We start from the raw sequence: 27,316 nt of genomic DNA on the forward strand, positions 1-27,316 counted from the left end.
TAAAGTCAGCTGTTTCGAATTGGATGTGGGTAGACTAACTATTAAGAGAACAACTGACAACACCTCCTAGAGATTCACATTCACTTTATGTGCAACAGCCTGTGGGCCATGACAGGTGATTTAAAGTCAAGACAATGCCTCCAAAGTTTAGTTTTGTATATATTCATTGGGATCCAGTCTGAGGAAGGATGAGGGGTGAAATCAAGAAGTGGAGAAAAGATATCAAGCTTGTATTTTGGCTTCTGCAGAAAACGGCCATGTGTGCTGCATACTGTATCTCACTGCATCTTATTTGGCTACTTTAAATATGGCTACTTGTGAAATTATTACACTGAGCAGGCTGTTGCTGATGCCTAATTGCCTTATTTAGCATTCGGTCTGAATCCTCAAGATGTGCGGTACAGGAGGGAAAAGCACAAGGCCGTGAGCAATTTAGTCTTGATGTTTCTAATGAGCTTCCACTAAAAGTAGAAAATTATGCCCGCCACATGTCTTGGGATGTTTAGAGTCAGAAAAGAGGACTGAGCTCCTTTTAATACAAGTATTTACTTCCTGTCATGTCAGTTTGACAGTTTCAGGCTTCAGCGAGCAGGTAATCACAGTAACCTGTCTAATTTTATTCTATTAAACAACACAGGATTCTGAAGCTCGCTAAAAACGTGCAGAAACTCTCACGTGGAACAAGTCGAGTCAATACAAAGTGACGCAGCCTCTTCTGAAGATATAAACAGGAAAGTGCAAAATGAGTGAGAACCCCACCTCAGGTGTGAAGAATCCTCTTCACAACAATAGAAAATGCTGATTTGTGTGAGGGAGGAGATGCAGACATCTTATTTTTATCGAAAGTGAGATTTCTGTCAGCAAAGGGAAGATTTAATCGCACGTGACATTGAAGAACGGCAAAGGTTGGGAGGTGGAAAAAATGAACCGTCCAGGTAATTAAATATAATGTAGCACTACATCAATGGTAGTGTCTCATATAATTGAGCTTATTTCTGGCATGATGGGACTTGATGTTCCATGGTGGCAGTGCTGGAGTGTGTGTGTACCCGAGCAGATTATGGTGTGCTGTCCACATAATGATTTCTGTTCCAGGTTTACATGGAAGTGAATAACAAAGCCTTTTATTCACCTACACACACAGGAAATTTTAGCCACTTAATTAAAAAGCGCGTGGGTTGTAACATTGTCTACTGTCGGGGGGAGAGAAGCCATGTTTGATCCTTGCCGCTTTTATAGATTTATGAGTGAATATATCAAAAGCATGATGCAATTTCTTAAAGCCCAAAGGTGCTTAACGCAACACGACATATTCCCAATAATAATCTATGGAGGTAAGTATATTTTAGAAGTCATTTTCAGGCCAATCAACCATCTCTGTGATTTTATGTGTGCGCCGTTATCGCTGCTCTAACGATGCGTGAAAGTGCTTCGCTCACTCACCTTGACACTGCGTGAGGTTGTGTGTGTTGAACATAGAGAGAGAGAGAGCGAGAGAGAGAGAGAGAGAAAGCGGGGTGAGATGTAAGTGGGAGAAGTGGAAGCAAATTCTGTAATACAGTATCTATATTTTTTTATATTTAAAGCACCTTCTGTGTATGATTTTAATCTTTCATCTGCAGTTGTTTTGTTCCTCCCGCACACAAAATAGTGCTCATTAACAATTTCTCACCACCTTCACACCAAGACGAATCCTGCCTGCGCGTCAACTCTGAGTTAATTCACTGATTGTCTCTGACGCGTGACTCACTCGCTGCTCAGTTCTCACACAGCAGATGATCGGGAGAAGCAGCGTTTCCTGTGAAAATGTGTGTGTGTGTGGCTGGTGTAGGGGAGTACTGCTGGGTGACTACAAGGGACAGTGGGTGGCACGCTAACTGCTCATGATCTCATTTGACATTCTTTCATTATTGAAGACCAAATGCGCATAGCTGTGTGATAATGGCAGCAGGGGATGAGAGGCAATAATACATTTTCCATGCACACGACACACACTCACTTGATGCTTGCACATGACTAGGACTCTGCTGAATTTACATTGACTGCATATTCAGTTCACAAATTGGGAAGCTTGCCAGGTGAGTAACTGCATGTGGAGATTTCTTTCGTCAATATAAGCCAACAAAGCATTTACAGGCTTTAGCAAATTGATTTACAATGGCATAATCTGAAGGTCTGCAACCCAACATACACCAATGCCCACCGGTGTAAATTCTGATGTGACGCCGGCGTTCAATGTATGGCCTTGATCAGACTAGAAAATATGTTTTACCATGCATACTTACTTTAAAAAACCTAAATACAAAGTGTCCTTGAACAAAAACCTGCTTATAGTCACTTGCTATAGTAAAGGAGAACCAAACTCCAAAAACTGACTGATAAATCACAATAAAGCACAGCCGCTGGGCATGTTTATGATGAAATATACAACATAATAGTCAGACAAATTGTTACAGCCAAGTGTCTTAACCCCTTTTAAATGCTGCAGTCTGCATTTCGGCTAATATATGACGATTCCTCTCAGCCCACGGCCCTCTGTCTTACCTCCTATCTGTTATCTAGGCTGTGAGGCAGTGGGGTTCTGGCTCGCAGACTGGCCAACAGATGCTGATTTGTCAAACCTGAGAAAGCACAGTGAGAGTCCTGAACGCTGCCCGGTCGCTGGCATATTTTCTCTGCAAGCCCACTTTGTGCCAGCGTGTGTGGGTGTGCTGCAGAACAGCGCCGAGGAAAAATCGAGTGACCTAATCTTTATCTCGGGGCCCATCTGCCAAGGGGAAGGCGGGCGGGGCACAACTGGACTGTGTTCACACTTGACAAACCGCTGACTCAACCGCAGCAATTATGCCACGAGCGGCGTAAAGTCAAGCCCCTCGTTTGTGAAACCATGTGTGTTTAATGAACATTGCCATTATCATCAGCGCAGTTGATCGCCGAGTGAGAATCCATTTGACGGAGGTGCGCGCCTTGACGCTAAGCGAGGGTGTCGCATTTCACACAAGCACGTAAACAGATTCATTATTAGAATCGTAATTTTCCCCCCGTCAGCGCAATTAATGAATCTGACTCTTCATCGTCGCAGCTCAGTGGGACCAAACAGGTCAGGTTATTAAAAAGGCATCGCAGCTTCACTCTGCGATCTCGGGGACTGAATTACATTGGTATGTGTGATTGCCCTCAACTGGTGGCAATATTCAAAGTTCATATTCACATAGAGGTAGAATGTCTTTGTGCTCTCAGCTGAAGGATAATACGAAGCAGACAAATGTCAATAGTGAGCTACTTCTATTTTAGTAATTAACTTTCCCTGTATTGGCATCTAATGAAAGATCTAGCTCATTAAATACCAGGAAGAACGTTCCCTCCTCGTCTTGTAAATGAAATGAAAATCATTTGTGGACGTTTTCTCCCACGTTCGGCTCGGGCGTCTGCGATGTTGACAGGGATAAGCGGCGTGATGGCTGTTTGAATTGATCCCCCCTGCAAAATGACACTGCGTCTTGGCAGATGAGGCATTGTCATTGTCCCGCCGAGACGGATGGCATTTCCGAGGGAAGTGACTATGAGCGGTGGATTTCGCTTCCTTTCAGCATTAACCAGCGGCAATAAATCAGATTTATTTTTATACCCTTACTAGCTACGCGACGCCGACTGTGCCTCCTGCAACTCCTGCCTGACCAGGGGCGGAAAGAACGCAGCGAGAAGGAAGAGCAGGAAAGAATATTCTAATTTCTCTGCTTTATCCTCCGTCTCCTCATTTTTAATCGTCCTTATAATGTGCCCTTGATCTAATGACTTTATCTTTGAATCTATTAAAGTTTCAGTATTGTGGCCTGATCTGCTCGTACTCCTCTATTCTCTCAGTCTGCCCCTGTCCTTTCATCCTCCATAAGTCAAGTCGCAGCCTTTTTTTCTGAAATTCATTCCAGCCTTGATGGATATACTAAGCACCGACGGCTTCTGATTTAGCCCTCTGATGCTGTCTGCCTCTCCTAACATCCACTTTGTGCGAGCGGAGCTCCATCACATTGATTTCTCTGAAGATGAAACTCTGATTGAACAGACCTCTGCTGGCAGAGCGGGGGCCCGCACATGTCCCGAACGGTTAGAGCATACGAAAGAGGCGGTCAATACGGCCCGTCAACTGACTGCCAAACGAAGTGGAGCCATCCCACTCGCCAAACATCCAGTCTGTGTGGTTAAATGCAGTTAGTTTGGGGTGTATTATTGCACTGATTAATTTATGGCTCATTTGTATATTGATCTTTGACTTAATCAGAGCCGATTAGCTTGAAATTGGACAATTTCAGAGTACTACCCTCACCCAGCAGCGATATTCGTTACTTAGTTGCTTTGGATTGTTGGAAGAAAGTGCAAAATCAAGCCAGTCTAACCTCTGTACTGTGATTGTTGCACACATTTCATCATTGTTGCTGTGAACTGGCAAGAAACCTCAAAACCAGTTAGAATTAGTATGCAGTATAGAGTTAGGACACTGTTTAATTAAAGTTGGAGTTGGTTTATCTTAAAATGCCACATGTTCTATTAACTTAATTCTCTTTAACCCCATAAATCACAGCCTTGTCCCTGTGTTAATTACATTGGCTCTGGGTTTTGGAGAACATTCTGAAGGTAATTGGGGAAATTTTTGGAATGCCATAAATTTGGAAACTCCTGCTGTATATTCCTTTATGGTTATGGACAATTTGGTACATTCTGGTCCTTTAAACAAAGAAGCAAAGTGCATTTTTAAAAGGTCCTGCTCACCCTCATGGCTGTGTTGGCACTCTTTCAAGTTGGATGGAGCTCCAATTGGAATCCAAATTTTCAACCTCACTTACCGTGCAAGACATTCTGGTCCTATTTCAAGTAAAGCCAAAGAAGAGTCAAAGAAAGTTTGTTTTAAAACATAAAGTTGATTTTCCTAATAGTTGAGATGGACAAACACATTATCTCCGCAAATGTCTACTTACAAAATTGGAAACCCCCAAAGTCTTCTTGTAGCTATTGTCTTTTTGGTGTATAATCAATTTGTGTGAGCCTCTTGTTCTTAGCCATGTTTGCCTCTCAGCCTGAGCACATTCAGGGGCGGGACTTCTAAATGTATCACAGCTGAAGCAAATTAAGGCTCATTATATCAGTTCCCAAAGGCTGAATGATGTTTAACATAAGTTCATAGCCTTACAAACTAGTAAGTCATTTTCTATTCGATATTGAATAGGGGTTGAATAATTAGGACATTGTTGTATTAGAAAAATATCTATTCAGAAATATTACAGAATACAGTTTCATTATCAATTTCAATATGTCACTCAACTGATGCAGAATCTAATCTTCAGAAAAGCTTCAATTTGTTACATCCTTACACTCTCAGGGGCGCAACTGCATGCCGGCACTCACGTAATTGTACATAGGTGTAAATTATCCGACCCTAACAGGTGCAGCAAACCTATCACGGCAATCTAGGAGATGTAAACTAAAGCATTCCCACACAGTCGTCAGAAAAGGCCTAATCAGCAAACCTGAAACAAAACCAATCAAAAGAGTGGGAGCTGTAAATCAAGCGGGCCCACACAGTCCCGAAAAGAAGTCTAATCATCCAAATCAGAATTCCTTGTGTGGGTCTTGAGGGCCTTTAATTGCATCGGTTCCACAGCTGAAGGTGTTATCCATAGGTACATTAGTGCACGGCACTCGTGGTGGAATAACACAGGTTACTGCCAGGTTCCACTTTAATTTGGTGGCTTGTGTCTGTGTCTGGGCTTTCACACATGCAGCATATTTTGTTGTGTGTGTGTGTCAGTGGTTTGTGCAGTGAGGCACATGCAGGTGGTGTGGAGGTGTGTCTGACATTAGAATGAAGTTACCCTCTGCATAATTCAGATATATCTGTCTACTTTTCCACTGCGTATCCCTTTCCCCTCTCTCGCTTGCTCTCTCCCACTCGTGTCCTCTCCTTACCTCTCTCTCACTCTGTCTCTCTCTCTCTCTATCTCTCGCTCTCTCTGCCTGAAGGTGTATCTGTAGCAGGAGTAATGAAGTTCCACACTTTCTGAGTTGTGTATACACTCCAACCACCGTCTTACATGCACACGTACCAGCTTTTTGGGGGGGAAAGTTATTCGATGAGTGGATTAATTAATTAATCGTGAAGGCACATTCATTAAATAAGCGCTCCTCCTTCATTGCTTCACTTATCTTCCTCTAACAGATATATTGAGCACATGGCCTAAGTAGCATTAAAGGACCTTGGTTTTTTTCAAATCCAGATGACATCGTGGTCAGCGTCACCTTCCACACACACGCACACACACACCAGACTGCCAAATTACCCAAACCACCCACAGCCGGCCCAGTATTGTTGAGAAAACAAGTTGGGCCAATCAGCAACTCTTGTATTCTTGATTAACATTGCTTGCATGCTGACTGCCACGCCAGAAAAGCTTCTCCCAAGAGAAGACTTGTGTCCTTGTTCAGGAGATGCAAATTTACAAAGAACAAATACAAAGTAGCTACCTGGCGTCTGCTATCAAGGGCAAGTGAGATCGCATTTTCAGCTGGATTCAAACTCCCTGTGACCATGTTTACTGTCCCGGGTGATAAAGTTTCACAGTATTAGTACATTCAAATACACAATTTGTGCAAGGCAATACGGGCATGTCAGTCTGTATTTGGTTTTATTTTAATGATTTATGGAGCTTCCATTTTGTTGGTATGAGTATTTACGAAGTAAGTAACAACATAACAAGCTATCAAACTATGAAAGAGCGCCAGAAAAGGAATGTTTGATATCAAATCAACACCACAGCATCCAATTTGTAGTACTCTCACACTGGCCCGTTTTCTGTGCATGTAATGTAATTAATTACTAACAGTAATAGCCAGGGGAGAGAGTCTGTCTTCACACAAAAAACACCTTTACACAAGGTCTTATTTCACTGTGGGAAGATATTCAGCATTATTCAGTGTGCGCTATCAATATGGAATTGATTTTGTTTTGTTTACATGGATTCTCATTTTGGGCAGGATGATCTCCATCTTCCTCCCAGCCTGCGCGAAACATCATAAATACTGTGCAAGAGGCGTACTGTGTGAGATTAGATAGATTGTGAAGGGGGCTAAAGTATTGTGTGTTCCTAGTTGTGCTTTTTATGTCAACATCTGATTGAAGAAGAAGCATACTCAGATAGAAACACACACAAACACACACACAGAGAAACACAGGCTTTAAAAATAAAAGAACAAGCATGCATTGGGTGGCTATATACCCCATGGGTGTTGTGTTAAGCGTCTTGATGTTCCCCTGATCCTTACATTTATCATGTTGCATCAGGAGAAAATCCTAAATAAACCTTTTAACAAGCTTCTCACCACTAATGCAGTAAATAGGCTTCTTATCCCAGAGGCCAATGGGTTTATCTTGCTCCATAAACGCCACAGTATACAAGCCTTTGTGGTGCACATTGGAGGATTGAGGAGGGTTTTTGTGCATGGGTGAAATATGCTGCAGTCACAGGTGGGTATTGTCCTATTTTAACTGTGATTTTAGTTATTTATTTAGACACATTTTTTCTCACATCCCAGTACATTTATTTTGCATTAGTTCCCTCCATATCTACGTGCAGTGAGTGTTGTTGTTGTTGTTGTTTTTTTTTACAATAAACAAGGAATACATCAGCTGTTCAATAATAGAACAAAGTTGCACATTACACGTACTACTGGAATGTACAGTGAAATGCTCGATATCAAGTCAAATATAGAGATGGAGATAGTATGTACGGTTAAAATGTGACTATATTACAAAGGGCACAACAATTGAATGTTCTCTTTATTGATATGCGAATTGAGTAATATAATACACTTTCACACAAATTCAATCAACATGACTTGATTATTTTAAGGATACCAAAAGTTTTTCGCGCACAACTCCATCTGCCACACATAACCGGATATACATTTTGGATGACGTCTGCGTGTTTATCAATATCCAGTGAAGAAATATTACGCATATCTGGCGAATCAAAAGGCTCGGGTATATATAAATAAAATAATAGTTCTTAGATCTTCATTATCATTGGATAATTCCCCATTAGATAATTTGAGCGAATACAACCCGTGTGTTTATCGGCTCTAAACGCGAACTAGAATCATTTCCTCATGAACTGCGAAACATTTGACACGTGTGGGATACCGTAGTTCGGACTCCGGAAGTAAAGTTACTGTTTTCGAAAAAGAAAAATGTAAGTAATGTTTATTTTTACAATTGAGACATTAACAGTTGTAATTTGATTTGTCTTGAACTATGTTAGCTACTTGTACTTTTACCGGTCAAATGGACAACGTTGAGTATGAATCACATAATTGGTAAACGTGAAGTGTAAGTTGTGAGTAACGCTAACTTGGTTAGCTTAGCCGCTGCAGTGCCACATCGTCAGAGTTTGACAGCAGGGCCGCAGTCTGGGTTTGCTGTCGTTGACAACTTTTTATTTACATTAACCGCCAATGAAATTGCACTTCACCGTTCAATCTTAGTTTAAAGTATTGTTATAAAATGTTATTATACTCTTAGATGCATTTCAAGCTATTGTTTATACTGGTTAAACTGATCTTTACAATGTTAGGCAGGTGTGTAATGTTCATCATCAAACAAAGTGGTTAGGAAACACTGATTAAAGCTAACTGAATATGAGTACTTTTAATTTGAACTCATTTTTAACGTGTCTCACAGGGGTTGATTTTGCAGAGGAGCCATCGAGGCGAAGTCCTTGGTTTGAAAATGTCTGCCAATCCAAACAGTGAGGCAGAAATAGATTAACTCTCAGAGGCTTCAGCTACACTCGGACCAGTGATCACCGTCAGCCATGGCTCGGGAGGAAGAGGAAGAAGAGCTGGCGGCGGAAGAACCCAAAGAGGTGGATGTATTCACATCCGTCCGTTGCCTGGGTTACCTGTCCAGCGTCAATCTACTGGTGGCGGTGTGCGTCGGCATGTACGTACGCTGGGAGGAGTCGGATGAGCCCATGATTCTTGTTATCTTCATCCTGGGTCTGTTCGTCTTAGGAATAGCCAGCATCCTCCATTACTACTTTGCCATGGAGAAAGCCAGCTTGAGCCTGTTCCACCTGTGGTTTGGCTTCCTGCTCGGCCTCCTCTGCTTCCTCAACAGCCCAACTTTGAACGCAAACGTGAAGGAGCTGGTCACCAGATATCTCCTCCTGGCCAGCGTCATCATGCGGACCGTGTGGGCTCTGACTGAGCGAATATGCAGCTCGGTGCGATACAAACCTGTGTTGCTCACTTCTGCCGAGCTGCTGGAGCTCCTGGGGTTCGGCATCGCCAGCACTGCCATGCTTCTACACAAGTCGGTGGCCATTATCGGCTTGGTCGTGGCTCTGGGTGCTCTCATCGTGGACTTGAGGATGAAATCTCTCCTGGCGTTGCCCAACCTGGTTGCTTTCGCCCTGATTACGTCTCTAGTTTTTTTCCAGGCCCTGGGCATCGCAGCCAACCCCTTCGCCCTGGGCTGCTACCTGGGCCGGCTCCTGTGTGAGCCCCTGCTGGACGTGTACTTCAGCGGGCTGGGGCCCACCGAGCGCTGGCTGCCAGTGCTCTCTCTGGGGAACCTGTGGCGGAGGCTGTCGCTGCTGCCGCTGAGTGTGGCTGAGCTGGCCTTCTTTGTCCTGGCTGCCTTAAAGGTACACTCAGCAATTTGTGCAAATTGTGTTGTGAGGAAATTGACATTTCCATTACCTGAGTCATTAGGTTTCTGTGTAGCTCTCAATGAAGAAAGAAAGGATTTCCCAGAACAAGATTTGTGGCTCTGGAATAGCTTTTTGTTTTGACTGCAGATGTTAAAACTCTGTATTTAATACCAGTGCTTTGTGTTTTACAGCTGGGTCACTTGGAGCTGTGGTACCTGGTGATCCCAGGCTTCTGTGTGTTTGGCCTCTTCTGGTCCATTTGCCACATAGTTCAGCTGATCACATTGTGGGGCTTCCACAGCAAGTTGAGCGAGTGTCAGAAGGCGTGGCGGACACAGCGATCCGGAAACCGCAGCCTGGACCAAGTCATGGCCTCCAGGGGCATCCGACACTTCTGCCTCATCTCCGAGCGCCTGGTGTTCTTCACTCTGCTTTCCACGGTCATACTGGGGGCTGTATCCTGGCAGGTAACGCTCACACACAGCTGAGAGATGCCTGCTTATAGAGTATAATCACACAGCAGAGCTCCGGCTCCTGCGTCATCAACTCTGCATGTGAGTGGCGTTGTGTATTTAGTAGGCGCTCCCTAGGCCGAGGCGCCGCAGCTTTCAAGCGTAACCAATTTAATTACCACTTTAATATCCCTATCTACTTGCATGAAGAGCTGCAATAACTTACTTAGCCTTATTAGACGTTTACCTTGTAAGCGTCTCACGGGGCCCCCCTCAGTCCTAATTTGGGATCTGCACACCGTTGGTGTCAAATTTGCCAGAGAAAATTAAAGTTGTCAGCCCGAGCATTAGAAAGTTACTCTGTGTGGCTTTTTAGTGAGCTTGAGGTGTTTTACTCCTGCGTGTTGCTCAAACGCTCAACGTTTTACACACAAATCCACCACTGGAACTCCTGAGATTCATTTAAACAGCAACTTGTAACTGTTTAACCTTTGACTGAGTGATCCTGATGGCTTTTCTGCCCCTCCTCCCCCACAGCCCTTCAATGGCCTCTTCCTCAGCGCCCTGCTGGTGGTGCTGCCCGTGGAGTCGTTGGCTCACAGCCTGTTCCACGAGCTGGGCAGCTGCCTGGGGGGAACCTGCGTGGGCTACGCCCTGGTTATCCCGACCAGCTACTGCAGGTACACACACGTTCAGTACTCGGCACAACGTACAGTGAAATCTATTGGTAATGGAAACTGCAAATTTGATGTAAATGAAGTGAAAAGCATCCGAAAGCAAACGCCCGACCCTTTAATCTTTTTGTCACGTTTGGAGGCGATTGTAGGAATGGTGCTAAGTCGACACAAACACACACACACACGCTCTCCAATTGCAGTAGTATAGTAGTAGCATACAGTATATACAGTAAGATATGGATCAGATTGAAGTCGGTATAAATGGAGCTCGTAAATGATCCGTTGGCTCAAGCAAACACACTGAGTGGTCCCATCTCAGAGTGCCCCTGGATTATGTTCTCAGCTCCCGTAAATCAGGCAAGTTTGGCTGCTAAACACATTTTACGAGCCCTGTCTGCATATTGAATCTCTTGGCTGACAGTGAGCTCCGGCTTTCCGGGGAGGTCGGGGGGGGGGGGGGGACGCTACTAGTGCTTAACTCTTCAGGTGATTTTGGATGCGGGCCCATGTCCTGTCGGAGCGGCGGATGCTCAGTATGCACGGCTGCGTGGCGAGAGCGTCCGCGGGGACGGCCCGGGCGCATGATGAGAATGCGGCAGTGTATAATCGGCTGTTTGATGGTCACAGATCATGTTTTCACAATGACAAGCGCCCCGCGGGGGAGATGAGAGAGAGACGGGGGCGGGGGAGGAGAGGGAGCTCCAGGGGGAGAAAAGCCAGAGGATGAGAAGCGTCGGAGAAAACGCAGAGAGAGAGAAAGAGAGAGAGAAGTGAGCGAGGGAGCGAAAGGGGACAGCAGGCAAAGAGAAGGAAGGGATTTTTTGGGTTTCTTTTTTTTTTTTCTTTAAGGAAGAAAGATGGTCTAACAAGAGAAGATGCGTCCTGAATCTCAAACTACAAGCTCTCACTCCCCGGGGCGCCACAAGATCACAAAAGATTGTATAGGTTTAGGGCGGATTGGCGAGCCGGCCGAGCCGTGCGGGGTTTGTCACTTTCTGACGGGGCGCACTATGTCTTCATTCCTACTAATGTGCCCGTTTGGAATTTAAGGGAAATTGCCAACAAGGGAGGAATAGCAATCAGATTTTATACTGTCCAAATGCTGAGTCGTAGAAATCCGGCCTTTTAAGACGGAGCACAAATTAAATTTTCCTTACGTCCCGGCCGTGGAGAGAGTTGTTAGGACGTTGTGAGTCTCTAAAAGGGACCTGAGAGCCTGAGGCATAAAAGCCTGACATGATTACGAGAGCAGAAGAGCTGTCTGTCCCAGCGTGTCCACGGATCACCGCCTGTCCTTGTCACGGTTAGGTCAAAGGTTATAAAGGTTGTAAATGATGATGACAATGATGATTAGTAACTCCAGATTCGTAGGCGTAGACAGATGAATGGAATATCTGCTATCCATGGCTGTGTGTGTGTGTGTGTGTGTTTGTCTGTGCGTGCATCGGTGTTATCACACACCTGTCAGTGTCAGACAGGGCCGGCGTGTGAGCGTGTGCCTTGTCGCAACACACAAGCGCACACTTTTACACAATCACTTTGCCCTGAGCTGTCGCTTTCCTCAGCTCTGGTCTTCCCCCTCGCTTGTCCTCCCTTCACCTCTTCCCCCCCTCGCCGATTCTTTCGCTTTCCTTTACATCCCGTAGGCTAATCTCATTTCCTGCGGCAGCGATCTGCCGTCCCGCCTCCCGCCTCCCATTCCCCGTCTCTGCTCGTCCTCCTGCCTCCTCGTTCTTTTGTTCACCCCGCTTCTGACAAGCCACCCGTCCCTAAGCGGTCTCTCCCTCTGTCGTCCCCCTCCAGAGCTGACGGCCAGCCCTCCCTGCTCCCACCCGAGCAGGTCCAGGAGCTGAACCTGCGCTCCACGGGAATGCTGAACGCCATGCAGCGCCTCTTCTCCCACCACATGATCCAGACGTTCGGCTGCGACTACTCCACCAGCGGCATCACCCTGGAGGCCCTGCAGACCAAGCTGCGGAACTTCCTGGACCTCCGAACGGCGGACGGGCCGCGCCACGACACCTATCTGATCTTCTACAGCGGGCACACGCAGCGCGGCACCGGCGCCTGGGCTCTGTCAGGCAAGTTCGCTTTATTTTCGGTGAATCAGCGACTCTTCTGAAGTCTCTTATCATCCTCCGTTACTCACTCGCTCATGTCTGCCTGCATAGAGCTGAAGCTCTCATTAAACAACGCAGACAGATAAGATTTCTGCCTTCTAGTGATAAAAATGAGACCAGTCGTGTTCAAACCCACTGATAGAAGCGATATTAACACAATTTGCGTTTGCATTCACGAAAGATAAGCACTAATCACTTATACTTTGCTTTCCAAACTGCAATTTATTTTGGCAAAACATAACTTTGGAGTTATAACATGACAGCCAAAGCCAATGTTTCTACGCTGCAAACACGGTAAAAAACAACACCATGCAAGTAAAAGACAAACTGCTCTCCTGTGTCCACATCCCCCAGGTAATTGCAAGTTTGGAGTCGTTCTACGGGGGAGCAGGAATGGAGACGCTGTCTCTGCCGATTCCCGGTCTTGTTTTTGTCAAGTGACTTTTGAGTTTTCAAGTCGGGTGTTCACTCCATTCCCTGCACTTTATAGAGAAATTGCGCGTGGCTGCTGTCGCCCTTAAATTGCAGAGCGAGCGGTGAGAGAAATGGCTCCTGTGCTGGTTTTGATCACAGTGGTTACACACCTCCAAATGGCTGCAGCGGGCCAACAGTTATTGTTTCCCTGGCACTATTACTGCATGTGTTTACCAAGCACTTTGCTGTGATGGATGATGATTTTATAAGATGGCAAACAATTTGGTATCTGCGGGAAGAGGACTGTAACGCTGATCTTGCATCTGGTAGTGAATAAGTGGGTTTAAACTCGCCCCATGTCCACCTCTCTAACGTCCTTGTGTCCTCGTCCTGCAGGGGGTGAGAGTCTCCATCTGGTCCAGTTGCTGGAGTGGTGGAAGGAGAAGAACGCCGACCACTGCTCGCGTCTCATCCTGGTCCTGGACACAGAGCACGCAATGCCCTGGGTCAAGGAAGTGCGCAAGGTAGACGGCATCTACGTCGCCGTCCAGGGGGCCGAGCTGTCCGCCGGCGGGGCGGACTTGGAGGTCGGCGAGACGCCGTGTCTGGGCCGCTTCGCTTCCGAGTGGGTGGAGTTCAACTGCAACCCAGACAGCGACACCCAGTTCTCAGAGAAGGGACGGGCGGTGACGGCGATGTACGGCGTGTCCAAGCGCTGGAGCGACTACACGCTCCACCTGCCCACCGGGACTGATGTGGCCAACCACTGGAAGACCCATTTCCCCGCAGCCACGTATCCCATGGTGCATCTGTCCAACTGGTGCTGCGGCCTCAACCTCTTCTGGCTGTGCAGCGTTTGTCTGCGCTGTTTCCGGAGGTGCAAACTGGCCTGGTTTCCCCCCGCCGTGCTCGACACCGGACAGGGCATCAAACTGGTGCACTCATAGCGCCACATAGAGGCAGAGAAGCACAACTTGACTGTATGATAGAGTTTTCTGGGTGTGAGGTGTTTGTATAAAAGGACCCTTTTGGTAGTAAAATATATAAAGTCTTCATTAAATGAGGCTCTGTGATAATGTTTGTCTCATGTTGAATCATAAAATGATGCAGGTGGACACATCAAACTGTTGGAAATGTTGTATTGTGTTGTGAAAAGCGCAAAACAATTCGAATTGTAATTCAAACACGTTCTGTCTGGGTTTTTTAATGTTTTCCAGCGCCAGATTTTCTTTCTCTGCTGATTATTTATCAAGAATTAGGTAGAAATCGCCACATTGCATCTTTTTTGTCATCAGATATTTGTACAGTGCCTTTAAGGTGGATTTGTGATCATCTCTGATGCCTAATTTTGTATATTCTTATTTGCATTTAGAGGATTTGGCTTCACTGTGAGGCTGGGATTATCTTTGATGTTAATGACGCTACTCGCATCTCCTTATTTGTTGCTATCTTTGTTTACATGGTTGAACAAAAATCTGAAGTCATTTCTAAGGCGTTCCATGCCAACCAATTTTTCAGCCCCTGGTGGATAAACAGTTGTAGTCAATCTTCCACTTTGACATAAATTATACAGGCCACTGCCGTGTGTGTAGTTAAGAATTCTGGGCTTAATGGAGCACCTTAGCGCATGAGAACAAAGCGCCTCTCCTTCAGGCAATTAAGGAGGACAGACGGGTTGGCTGAGGTGGGGTTCAAACCTCTGACCCTCTGCTTAAGTAGTCGTCTAACCTCAATGCAATTAACTCTTTCCAGACACAATGTATTCAAGTGCTGTTACTGATTTGGCTTAAGCAACAATGAAGCTCTTGCTGCACTGACCACAGTCCTTTCTCACTGACTTGACAATCATTTCTTCTTCTGCTGCTGCTGCTGTTACATCTTGTCTTGTGTCATTTATGTTTTTTAGGATAATGTGCCTGATTTCTTGCCCGTCTCATGACTTTGACCCCCTCGCATTTAGCTTGAACTAACGAGTTATGGCTGATAACGTTACAAATAAACTTTGATGATAAACAGAGTAACCTGTGCTGTCTGATTGAAAGAAAAACATTGGAGAGAAAGCCAACAAGAAGGATGAAAAAGGCAAAAGAATGACTGCTAGCACTATATAGCAAATATCGGGATTGCAATCTGGGGAAAATCACACAAAAATTGACAAACTCACATCTGCTGGCGGAGCTTTCACCTTAGTCCTTGCTCTCTATGGGAATTTCTTGCAGTCGAATGGGGTCACATTAGCCCGAAGGGTCCAATTAACCACAGCATCAGGTTTTTGGGAGACCTTGGAAAGATGAAAGCTGACATTAGAAGCAATGTTTCAAGTTAAGTTTCACACAAACACAACAGGAAAGAGCAGAGCTTCTCCTCTCGCGCTTGCTTTCTTGGACAAAATTGCAAACCATCAGAAAGGTACCATGCACAAAGTGAGCCATCCACAACATTAATAATCAAAAAACATGAATAGTGTGTGTGTGTGTGTGTGTGTTTCATGGCCATTTCTTGCAAACTGCTGTCGTAGCTGAGGTCAGGGATTTGCGTGTACGCCGGCACAATATTAGGTTATTGGCCGGATCCATCTCCTAAACTGGATTAGGTAATAAAAGAGGGAGCCGGCGCCGACACCCTGGCTGGATGTGCTGAGTCAGAACCTGCCGTACACACACTCGGGAGTGCATAAACGCACCCCCCTCCCCCTCCCTTCTCCTCTCTCTCTCCGTCTTTCACTATGGTTGAGTCTGTCTTCTGAGTGGGTAATTACAGCCTGTCATGGGGTGTTACTTTCTAATGCAGGCAAAGTGATGTGCCCGACTCTGCCTGCAATTTATTAGAAGAAAGCCCAAGTTGTATCTCGCCACGGGGGGAAGGGAAGAGCAAAACACATCAGCTGTTTCTAAGCGCCTCTATTATTGTTTATTCAAATCGCTCTGCAGGCACACTAGGGGTTGGCAATTTTTATGCATTTCTTTGTATACAAATTTAATTTCCTCACACCACATTCTGTGACAGCCATTTGGTGTTTAATTGCTCCGTCTGAACTCCGCACAAATGTTTTGTTGTTTGATGAAGGCGCGATGACGCTCAGAACACTAAGGTGAGCCTCAACCTACCTGCGCTCTTCATCAGCGTCTGTCCCACAAGCCCTCACTTCCTACGCTCCAGTGACATCCATCAGGCATCCATTTGAAAGTAAATGTACTAGAACCAGACACATACCTAAACGCTGAATGCCCTCTTTCCTCTTCCTCCCGAGGAACAGATGGAGTAATGGGATGTGAGATTATTGATTCAGTGCGGCGTTGCTGTTCCAACTTTTTCCTCTGCTTTTCAAGAGGCCTGCTTGTTGCGGCTCGCAGTGGGCCTGACATTGAAATGTCAAAGCCATTATCTCAAATTACAAAGGCTGAGGATGCATTTAGTGGCCATTAAACCGTGCCATGCCCCCCACTATGCAGACAATCACTTGGCAGGAGCTCGCCCAAATCTGCCTGTTCTCAGGTTGCCTCTTCAACGTTGCTTCATCCCTGAGAGTGCAGCAGATACGCTCTTGTCCAGAACGGTGGAACAAACTGTGACACTGGAATGTCACTGTCTGGATATTGGACAGTGCGCCACACATGTCGAGGCTGACGAGCTGACAATTGGTTGCAGCTGCAGCTAATTGTCACAGCTGCAGTTAAGTGTCAATCAGGCAGTAACCTATTTATGGCCTGCAGGCTGCCAGCTGGGTACGAGCCGAAAAAGGCTCAGTGAGTCAACAAGACCGTAGGGTGTCATATTTGTCATTTTGGTTATCAAAGGGGTGCTTATGTCATGAGTGCCCTGCTTATACCTTTAATGCTGGTGGTTCTCCAGCATCACTGCACTGCGTATTTTTTCCATTTCTTCCAAATCTGGTTTTAGGCACTCTGATGTGTTTGCTTGGTGCTTTCACGCTGAAGGCAAGAATTGTTATTGATTCAAAACATAAAAACTGACGCATACTATTTCTACTGTACTGGGACCGGCAGGCTAAAGGTCTGATCCTCCCAAATATTCACTCTGAAGATAAGAATATCTACTGAAATGTATAGATTTTTAAATCCTTGCCAGAAATTACTTATGGGACAGGAATTGTAGGATTCATGAGCTTATGCAGAGAGGGGCAGGAGAAACAGACGCTGTAGTGTTATTACACACATTCCCTCTTGTAAAGCCAAGGTCAAGATTATAGCAGGATAAAGGAATTAAGCATATCTTGTGCAGAAGATTATGTAGGAAGACATCTGGGCCACCTTGCCCGGGTTGTTGTTTTCATTGTGACTCGTTTTCGAGCAAAACACACAGTGAATTCCTGGATTCTGAATGTGATCAGACCTGCTGAAGGGCAGCAAAAGACCACGATCAGAAGTCATAATACCCATGACACGTCCGAGATGGAGATGATATTTAACAGCGTGTGTAAATGGGGCCTTTAACAGTGTCATCAGTATGGATTGCTGATTTTGAAGCCGCCCCTTAATCAAACCGAACTGCTCTGGATATTGGCTCTTGTAAACAGCCAAATATAGTTAGTATGAGCCAGATGATGCCGATACGCTTCATTCAATTAAATTGGGATTGGAGGCGCTGTAATTAGGTTCGTTGTCACAGTCGGGTTGAGATGGGATAGGGGCTAACCCGAGCTAGGCTAGTGAAACAGATGAGTTTCCTACGCCGATCTCTCATCTGGGGGAGCACAGACACTGAAAACACATCGGCCAGTCTGAAACATCAGTTTCCTAAACACCTAAAACACCAGAACTCTAACTATGCTATCAATAAGTATGGTCTAAATGGAGGTCATCTTTGCTGTTTGACCAGGAATGCTGTGATTGATGGCATTGGATTGCAGCAGGCAGGCAGGTAGCAGCCTGTGCTGAGCCTGAGTCAGGCTTGTGCGAGTTGTTGTTGTCCTCACGAAACCTTTGCGAGGTGCATTGTATTCATGACAAAGCATATACGACAAACAGAATGTGAAATCAGGCAGCAGAAAAGCTACTTAACTCCCTATAGACTCACAGTGACCGCCTTTAAAAATTCTCTCTGGCTAATGCAGTGCTGATGCATGACTCACTGAACGCGGGTCTGTGTGGGCTGTGATGCACTGGGGGGTCTCCTCTCAACCATGACACAACAATGCACTCATACACTGATGGGAAACATACATGTTTAGTGTCTGTAACAAGCCGCCAGGTAGCTGTAAGTGTTCCGTGTGTTGTTCAGGGATGACTGTTGGAGTGTAAACAACATTGCGCATCTTTGCTTGTGCTCTTGCTTGCATGAAGGGAGATATACGTACCTACAGGATGAACTTTCTCTAAAGACAGAGGGGCAATTGAGGGGGTAAGTTGGATATGTACTTGAAATTATGCAGAGATGCTGATTTCTTCCACACATTCTAGGGCAGGGCTTTTTAATGGTTTGTTGACTGCTGGAAGTTTGTGTGTGCGCTTGTGTGTTTGAAAGCCTGTGATGTGTGCAGTGTGCATCCACTATGATCATACAAAGCTTTTGCCTTCAAGTAAATATGCAACTATATGGAAAATACTCAATGCCAAGTGAAAGTCCAGCATGGTATAGTAGTATAGTAAGTGTTTGAAGTAAAGTGTTGCAACTAGAAAAGGCAGAGAAGAGCAATAGTGTGTGAGCTGAAGTTGTGATAAATGTGAAAATCCAAGCAAAAAAAAGGATTTTTCTTACTTGATTAAATGTTATTACTCTCCACCTTTTCAATACACAGTTGAGTTTGCCTCTGTGTGTGTGCGTGTCTGTGTGTGATGTCACCCAACTCCATGGGGTCTCGCAGGAGCTCGTTTGATTGCAGCCTCACAGCTGGCCGGCTGCATAAGCCAGCCAAGCTCCCGGTGAAGCCGACAGACGGCGAGGCAGAGATGTGAAGGAACGCATGGGAGGATGCCTGGGAAGATAGTGGAGAGAAGAGATGTCAGCGCTCCTTCGGCCTAGTCTGCTGCGAGACAGGATGGAGAGAAACTGTGAGAAAATCAAAGGGAAGAAGGAGGGAAGGCAGGAACACACACATGCAAAGGCACTGCAAGAGAAATGCTTTTCATTTGCCCACACACAAGTTTTTTTCTGGGGTTTACTGTGGGATATAAAGAAAAGTACAACCTCTCACTCTGCTTAACTGCTGTGGTCAAAGCCCCGTGCTGTTGGGCAATTGGGCAACGGCGTGGAATAGCCTAATTTAGAAGCAGATGACTGGATGCTGCTGGAAAGAGGAGAAACAGGGAGAGGGAGAGAGACGCTGAGGGACAGTGTAGGAGACACCAATATTGAATTATGTGAGGAAGGAAAGAGAGGAAATAAATTGCTGAAAGGCAGAGAGAGAAAGGAAGAGATACAAGTGACTTAGAGTACACATTTATATAGAGGAAAACACACACACATGCATGCACACACACAATCCCCGAGGGGATTGCTGTAAGGCATCAGTGTATGCAGTGTGGGAAGATTCCACAGTCATCTGTTTTGGCTTGTGTGTGTGTGTGTGTGTGTGTGTGTGTGTGTGTGTGTGTGACTGCTTAGAGAGAAAATTTACTGAGAAAGAAAAGGGTGGGGTGAGAGAGAGAAACAGACAGATGACAAGAGAGAAAAAGAAGTAGAAAATATTGTCTGTGTGTGTGTGTGTGCTTAGAGATTTGATGAGGAATTAATGTATTTCCAGTCTTACTGTTAAGATTAAAAAAAGGTTATTGGTGTGCGTGCGTGCGTGCGTGCGTGCGTGCGTGCGTGCGTGCGTGCGTGCGTGCGTGCGTGCGTGCGTGCGTGCGTGCGTGCGTGCGTGCGTGCGTGTATGTGCATGTTTCTGTATGAAGAACAAAGAATCAGTCTTGGAAGCAGTAACTTTTCGAGCCACCAGCTATGAGTGAGTTGAAGTAATAAACTTTGTCGAAACTCTGATTGCTGCTAAAGGTGAACAGAAATGTAATTGAATGTAAATGAATTAAAGATTAAACTGTAAGTAAAAACAACAGTTATGTCATGATGTCTGGTTTCCTACAGGAGTGAATTATTAAACATAAAAGTATATGATATGACGTTTCTGCGGCAGCATTTGAATAAGGAGACAGTTACCTTTGTTGACATTCAAGGACATGATCATGCCCTGACCTTCTCACTAATCTAGGCTTTGGCCCTCCTCTCCCTTTCCATCCATAACTGGGCCACGTGAAGTTGCTAAGCTGCTCTTTCAGGATGAGCTGTTTTAACACCCTGCCGTTGATCATATTTGGTTTAATTACCTCTGCGTAGACCGGAGGAGCATTAGAAATCATGACCGGGTGCATATTCAATAAATTGACTGAGGCAGGGAATGGAATGGCTACTCTATGACGCATCTGCACGGCCAGGATTTATGCAAGGATGACCTTCGCACGGCGTCTTCCTCACTCGCAAGGGGTCAGAGAAAACAGGACTCCTTTTGATGTGATGTTATCAGTGAGAGGTGGCCATGCATGCTGACGAGCGGCTTGTTTCGCAACGTATGCCATAAATAATTTAGGTTCATGCTATAGCCATGTGTAGAAAACCATGTCGCAGTCCTTTGGCGGCTGTTTCTTCGTGCCCGTTTCTGTCCATTTGTAGCTGGATTGGAGCGCGGCGAAACCTAGCAATGCAGGAAGTATCAAATTAAACATGACAGAATGAGATGGACCACCAAATAAGATGATGGGATATGCCTTGCACCACCTGCAGCAGACAAACAAAGGCCGTAGAAAGAGAACCTGGGGGAGCAAGCGTCTCCAAGCCGCTGTTTTCTGAATACATAGTAGCCTGTATTTCTTTTTAATGTGAAAGGCGAGCTGCTTGCCTGAAAGAAAAATGAGAATGTAGTCCAACTCATATGACACAAATCCACTGTTTATGTGTCCAATATTGTTGCCAATTTCCCAGTGTTCCCTCCACTTGTCGTGATAAGGCGCACGTTTATTACGAATACTCGCATTTAATGTCAAGAGAGCGGGCGTGGACATGTTTTTATTTGTTTTTGTTTTTAAATCGCTAGAAGACGGATGAGCGTCCAGTCCAGAACCGGCGCTGAGGAGCGGTTGCCTTGGCTCTGCATGTTTTCTTTATTTACTCATCAATGAGGTTTAGCAGCCGCTCAGAGATTGAAGTTGCAACATCAGGGACCTACTTTTATTACCCGGGGGTCTTTTGTATTCCTTGCTGTCCATGGCGGAAAAGCTTTCTATCGATCGACTCAGGCCAGGGAAGGGGATTGTGAAACACACACACACACACACACACACACACACACACACACACACACACACACACACACACACACACACAAGCATTGCAAACACATGGCTGGTGTTTGCAGGCAGTGCAGCATCCTCCTTAATTCGGGTGCAAACAATGCAGGAAATGGGTGATATGAAGACCGCTGTGCCCTACGTTGATCGAAATACACCTGACTTTGCTTGGCCCCTGTGCTGTATTACATCAAACAGACAGGAACGCAGGGATATATCCGGACTACTACTGCTACTCTCTGTTTACCGTTATCCATCCATCAATCTGGCTTCCTAGCTCAACCTCACGATAACAACTCCTTCATTTGGGTCAACAGTTTTCGGACAGACCATAATGGCATCAGGTTCCCCTGGGTGCTTTGGCGGTCACAGTCTGATGAAGCCAAACAGAATTACATCATCTGCAAAAGGTGAACCACAAATTAATTTGAGTGAAGGCGATACCACTGCAGGCTCCCTGTTTATTGTGTTTTTCTCAGAGATTGCATGGGTTAATGAAAATGAAATACATCTCACTGAATGTGCAGCCATCCTGACATTCTGGCATTAGTAAAAAGCCTCCAACACGTATTCCCCACAGCCCGACACTGGTAATTACTTCAGTTGCTGTAAATCATGTGTTTTGTACAATGTTACATTAGCTGCAATGTTGTCGGAAGCATTATTATCCATCATAAATAGATTTGGAGGACACATGATGCCAGCCACATGTCCCCAAAGTCAGACATCTGCACGCATGCTTGTCTCTCAATGCATTTAGCAATTAAGCCGCATACATGAATGGAATTAATAGGATTGTGTCATTTGCTGAATTTACATGTCTTAATTAGCCTACATGAGCAAAGTAAGCAAGCCATATGGCAGACATATCCACTTATTGCTTTAAATGAAGTAGAAGCAAAGTTTGAACACGGGCGTTGAAATATAAAGTGTGTTCCCGCAGTTCCGTGTGAGTGAGTGTGTGTTTGTGTGCCGTCCTGTGTATTCTCATGTGTGTGTGTGTGTGTGTGTGTGTGAAAGGTTGGTGGAAACGACTGACCCAGAAAGCAGCAGCGAGGAACGTGCCGGTGCAACACCGTTCCGCTCGCCGCCCCGCCATTCATTTCCATCAAGACCTGTAATATTGCCTTGTACTCGGGGATGAAATTGCTTTCTGCCTTTTTTTGGGTGGGGGGTGGTTGTGTGCAGTGGCGTCTGTGTTCTCTGTGAGTGTTTTTTGCTGTTATTTTTTTTTGACAGGGTGGTAGTTAGTGGCCAGGGCCTGTGTCCAGCTACCACGCCACTGCCATGTTCCCCGGGTGTGATTTATACGTGCAGAAAAACCGGGGCAGCCCTCGTAATAGAGGTTTGCAACAGCATGATAGAGTGGCCTCCCGCTACACTGCGTTTCCACATTCCTTCATTCTTCTCCTCCTTCGCTCCCCCTCTCCTTTAGCCACGCACAAAGCTTTGAATTTATCAGCGCTGTGACATGATGAATTATGCACTCACACATTTTTTTTTAAACTTATTTATTTATTTTTTTCCACTGGCCGCTTTTTCGCTCCATGCAACAGCGGCGGCAGCGGCGGCGGCGGCGTGCTAAAATATTTATCTCGTTCTATCCGAGTCGGCGTAACAGGTGTGTTTAGATACGAGTGCAAGACGAATGATCCTCCGCTCCTCCGATGACAGCGCGGGCACAAGCGACAAACAAGAAACCCCTGACAATTTCTGTAACGTTTGAGTGGTAAAAACAAAATCCACTCTTGGTTTAATCTGCATGCAAAACCTGCGCGCAGTGTATTTGGTGGAGAGGTAATTGGTAGCTTTCGTTTGATGGCCCGCTGATTGACCCGCTCTGACATTTTCAACGATGTCGCATCAGCTTGTCAGCCACGTGGGGTTCTGCTTGAGAAATCACAACCAATCATGTCAATTTATGCAAAGAGCCCTTGTGGATGTGATGTGTTGGAACTGCAGAGGAGGCAGCTTGGGACCAGTTGAATCCTGATTATTAAAACTTTGAAACATCTCCAAAGCTTAAGGCATGACTGCAATGATTTCCTACAGACTGATGGAGGCAGTACACTGGAATCTCTTTATGGCGTGTGCATACACCCAGGCAGCACCTTCTGGTCACAGCAGAGGTAAAGGATGGGGTGTTAAAATGGGTGATTAAGCAGACGCTGATTGTTCTTTTGAAATATGTAGAGGAGCTACCTGCTGTATCAGCGACTATAACAGCACTGTCATCAACATTTATTTTATCATTTGGACAAACTTGCCCTTACTCTGCACTTTACTCGTCGTTTTCACAGAAATTGGCAGACACGGTCTCTCTAAGTACATATTAATGTACAGGTTTTGTAGTCTGTTAAACATCAGTAGGTCTATCTTCATCTAGTGTACCTGACATTCCACCGGTGGCACCCTCGCTAATATTTGTTGGTTGAAATCCTCACAACATCTTGAAAGGAAGGAGTGCTCTGTGGAAAATACCATGTTTCCAAAGCCCCTCCCACCAGCATCAGCGCTGTGGACATTGTTTTGTATGCAAATCTACTTACATAAGTTTGGGAAAAAAATTATACTCAAATAAATCTTCTTTAATCTCATCTATAGACCCTGAGTCCGCTCAATCAACGGCTAAGTCTACCGAACAATCACTGTGGTTGAAATTGAAAGCCTTCATGTCCACTTGGAGAGACAGATACAGATTCATAGAATATACTGAAGGTTGTCGGCGTGTTTGGGATGACCCCTAAAAAATCTAAGAAGGATCAAACCATTCATGAGTCAGTAATGTCAGCTCTATCAGATGGCCCGGCACTTTGACAGGTCGGCTGTGACTCCATCGCCAAAGGATGAGGACAGATGTGATGTGAAGAGAATAAAATGAACCCTAGCTACATCATAATTTCATCCAAACATAATTCTTCCACTAGACATATTCATTTCTGGAACGATACATTTTCTAAATGTGATTCCAACCAAAATGGTCCATCTGGATTTCTGGTTCAGAGCATGAAGTTTTCCATTCACATTTTAAATGCTTGACAAACTATTAAACTCTGTAGTAGCTGTGCAGTAATTGCTTTGACTGGAGGTTATATTGTCTCTGTTTGTGTAGTCGATGAGGAAAAATACAACAACAAATCACACCCAAGAATGCAAGGCTCATCAGCACTGGATGTGTTTTTTTGTTAAGTTGCTTGAGAGTTTGCCACACAAACACAGAAAAGAATGGATCTCCATGGTGGCCAACAGTAGAAAACTGTGAATAGAAAAGAATAAAATAGAAATATCATGTGTGCTCTCATATCTTAAGCACCCTGAATGCAAACTTTAACTTTCTGTGTCTGTGAGCAGCGAGTGTCCTTTACTGTGGAGGCCGCAGACCTCATGCGCCTCCCTGGGCCACAGGAAGTGGATTGCCTATTTGTTGCATCACTGGTTTGGAGAGCACAGTGGTGGGCGGGTGTAGAGGGGAAGCAGGGCCCTCCAGGGTCAACTTTTTTGGAACGATTATTGGCTTTTTGCACACCGATCCCGGCTGGTTGCGGAAATAAATGCTGTGAAATGCACGGTTAAATTGGAATATGAGGGGGTTTTGGTTGCTTTTTTTTTTTTAAGACGATCACATCACTCGAACAGTGTCTGTAGTATTGCAAAATGTTTTTCCAACGTGATTTACCAACCCGCCATCTGTCTCTGTCTGAGATTTGTGTGGATCAATTTTTATTGAGGTCCATATACGGCGGCACGGACAACCTTGAGACTAACATGCATGGCCATGCGACGCTCTAACGAAGGAATTTTCTGTTCTTCCCTTTGTTATGGTTATGGAGAATATGAAAATGTAGATTCATATTATGTTAGTTGCAGCTGTAGTGTGATCTAGGCCGAAAGCTACATCTGAGCTAATAAGCTGGGCTGGGGGCACTTTCTGATGACACTTGCATGTCTGGGTCTGGCATTAGCACCGATCCTTGCTTTGAGCAAGATGCAGAACATCTGGTGTGCAGGCAGCGACCTGAGCAAAAAGCCCTTACTGCAGCAGCCAAATCAATCATGGTCGTGACTCTGAATGCATCAACACACAACATGATTACAATCAAATCGATGTCTTCATGAAGTATAAAAGCAGTAGATGTAAGAGTAACCATGAACTAAAGTGTTCATTTTTGTGAAAAGCATGTATCTTGGTCAATGAAGGAGCTAGAGCTATAGAATTTCAAACACAGCATCTATATGGCACTGGGATCCATTGGTCTAAGTTTGGGGCAAAAATTTCCCAAAATGACAGTGTAACCATGGACCAAATTGTTCATTTTTGTGAGTACATTTAGTGATTTCTTGATCTTTCATAATAAGCCATTTAATGACATTTTCCCATCCAATAAATAAGATTTAAGGACAGAGCCTTTTTAACTCCAAGGAGGTTGGCCTGATAAAGATTCTGCACGAATCCAGAGAGCTGATGAGCCGTAATGCCTGAGCAGCTCTGGCCACAGGTACACACAACTCTCCGCTCTGGCAGGCAGCCAGCATGCAGCCACACAAAATCTAATACAGATGACTTCATCATTTTTGCCTGGTGACCTTTCTGGCATCCTTTTCTACTCCTCTCTCCTCCCTTCCTCTCCCCCTCTCCTCGCACTCAACCTTTCCACAGCCCCTTTGCCCGGCTTCTCCCTTTGTTTCTCTCTCACCTCGTCTCCAATCCACCCCCCCACCCCCTTCCCAGCCCCCCCTCCAAGGGCGTTACTCATACTGAGGTTGCACTCCTGCGTCAAGGTTAAGTGCCGGCGCATGTGCCTCGAGGCTGGCGGCCGGTGTCAGCGCCACCGCTCGTGGGGACCCGCTTGGCAGCTGCACCGATCACGTCTCATCCCAAAAAAAACGATGGGTCCTTGGCTGCAGCGTCGAGCGAACATAAGCACGGGCAATCAATAGGCTTCAATATGGGCCTGCTGCTGGCGACTGTGAATGAAACTCAATTTTATTTTGCAAGATTGTGCATTTATAAGATGAACAGATATTGATGGCAGAATCCTGCGTGTGTGTATTGCAACTCCTCTGCAATACACACACACAGATTGAGTTTAAGGCTGTAATTTAACTGCAGATGGATCACTGTTTTTACAAGGACATTACCTCTGTCCTGGATCCATCCAGGTTAGTAGCAGGCTGTTTTCTCCTCCTCTCATTATTCGATTATCGCAGCCTCATACAGGCTTGGTTCCCCTCATCCCACATATTTGTCCCTATCCATCAGTCACACTTTGTCCTCCTTTATCCTCTTCTCCTCTTTTTGGGGACTTTTTAATGGTTCTTACGTGACTCCTTCCCTGAGGATCAGTCAAGACTCCGGCAATAATTGTCAGATCTTGGAGCGAGAGCCCAAGCGAGGCCCGCTAAGGATCTAATCCAATCACGGAGGATCAGGTGTTATTCTCTCTTCGGTATCCGATTAGGACCACTTCAGGTACACACACAGACACACACTAAACCTAGACATAGACCAGGTGAGCCCTCATGCATTAGCAAAGGCATCGCTCTTCTCGACTTCCTCCCAAACACACTCCACAACATACTTTCCCAGTGTAGTCTACACTTTGCCTTGACCCTGCATCCTTCTTTCCACATTCTCCCTCCCCCACTGTCACACAC

The 27,316-nt window shown here is 45.4% G+C and overlaps 1 protein-coding gene across 1 annotated transcript; it reads left to right on the forward strand.

Annotated features, from left to right (window-relative positions):
* Positions 1–8,018: 8,018 nt before the first annotated feature.
* tmem168a (transmembrane protein 168a) lies at positions 8,019–15,381 on the forward strand. Its single transcript, XM_076151462.1, has 6 exons — positions 8,019–8,240; positions 8,729–9,695; positions 9,893–10,168; positions 10,691–10,833; positions 12,634–12,911; positions 13,761–15,381. Exons 2-6 carry the CDS (start codon positions 8,862–8,864, stop codon positions 14,309–14,311), a joined length of 2,082 nt encoding a protein of 693 aa, XP_076007577.1. The 5' UTR covers positions 8,019–8,240; positions 8,729–8,861; the 3' UTR covers positions 14,312–15,381.
* Positions 15,382–27,316: the final 11,935 nt, after the last annotated feature.

This window comes from Genypterus blacodes, unplaced genomic scaffold (assembly GCF_046128005.1).
Source record: "Genypterus blacodes isolate CSIRO-AG114 ecotype Tasmania unplaced genomic scaffold, CSIRO-AGI_Gbla_v1 ptg000007l_1, whole genome shotgun sequence".
NCBI classification, from domain to species: Eukaryota; Metazoa; Chordata; class Actinopteri; order Ophidiiformes; family Ophidiidae; genus Genypterus; species Genypterus blacodes.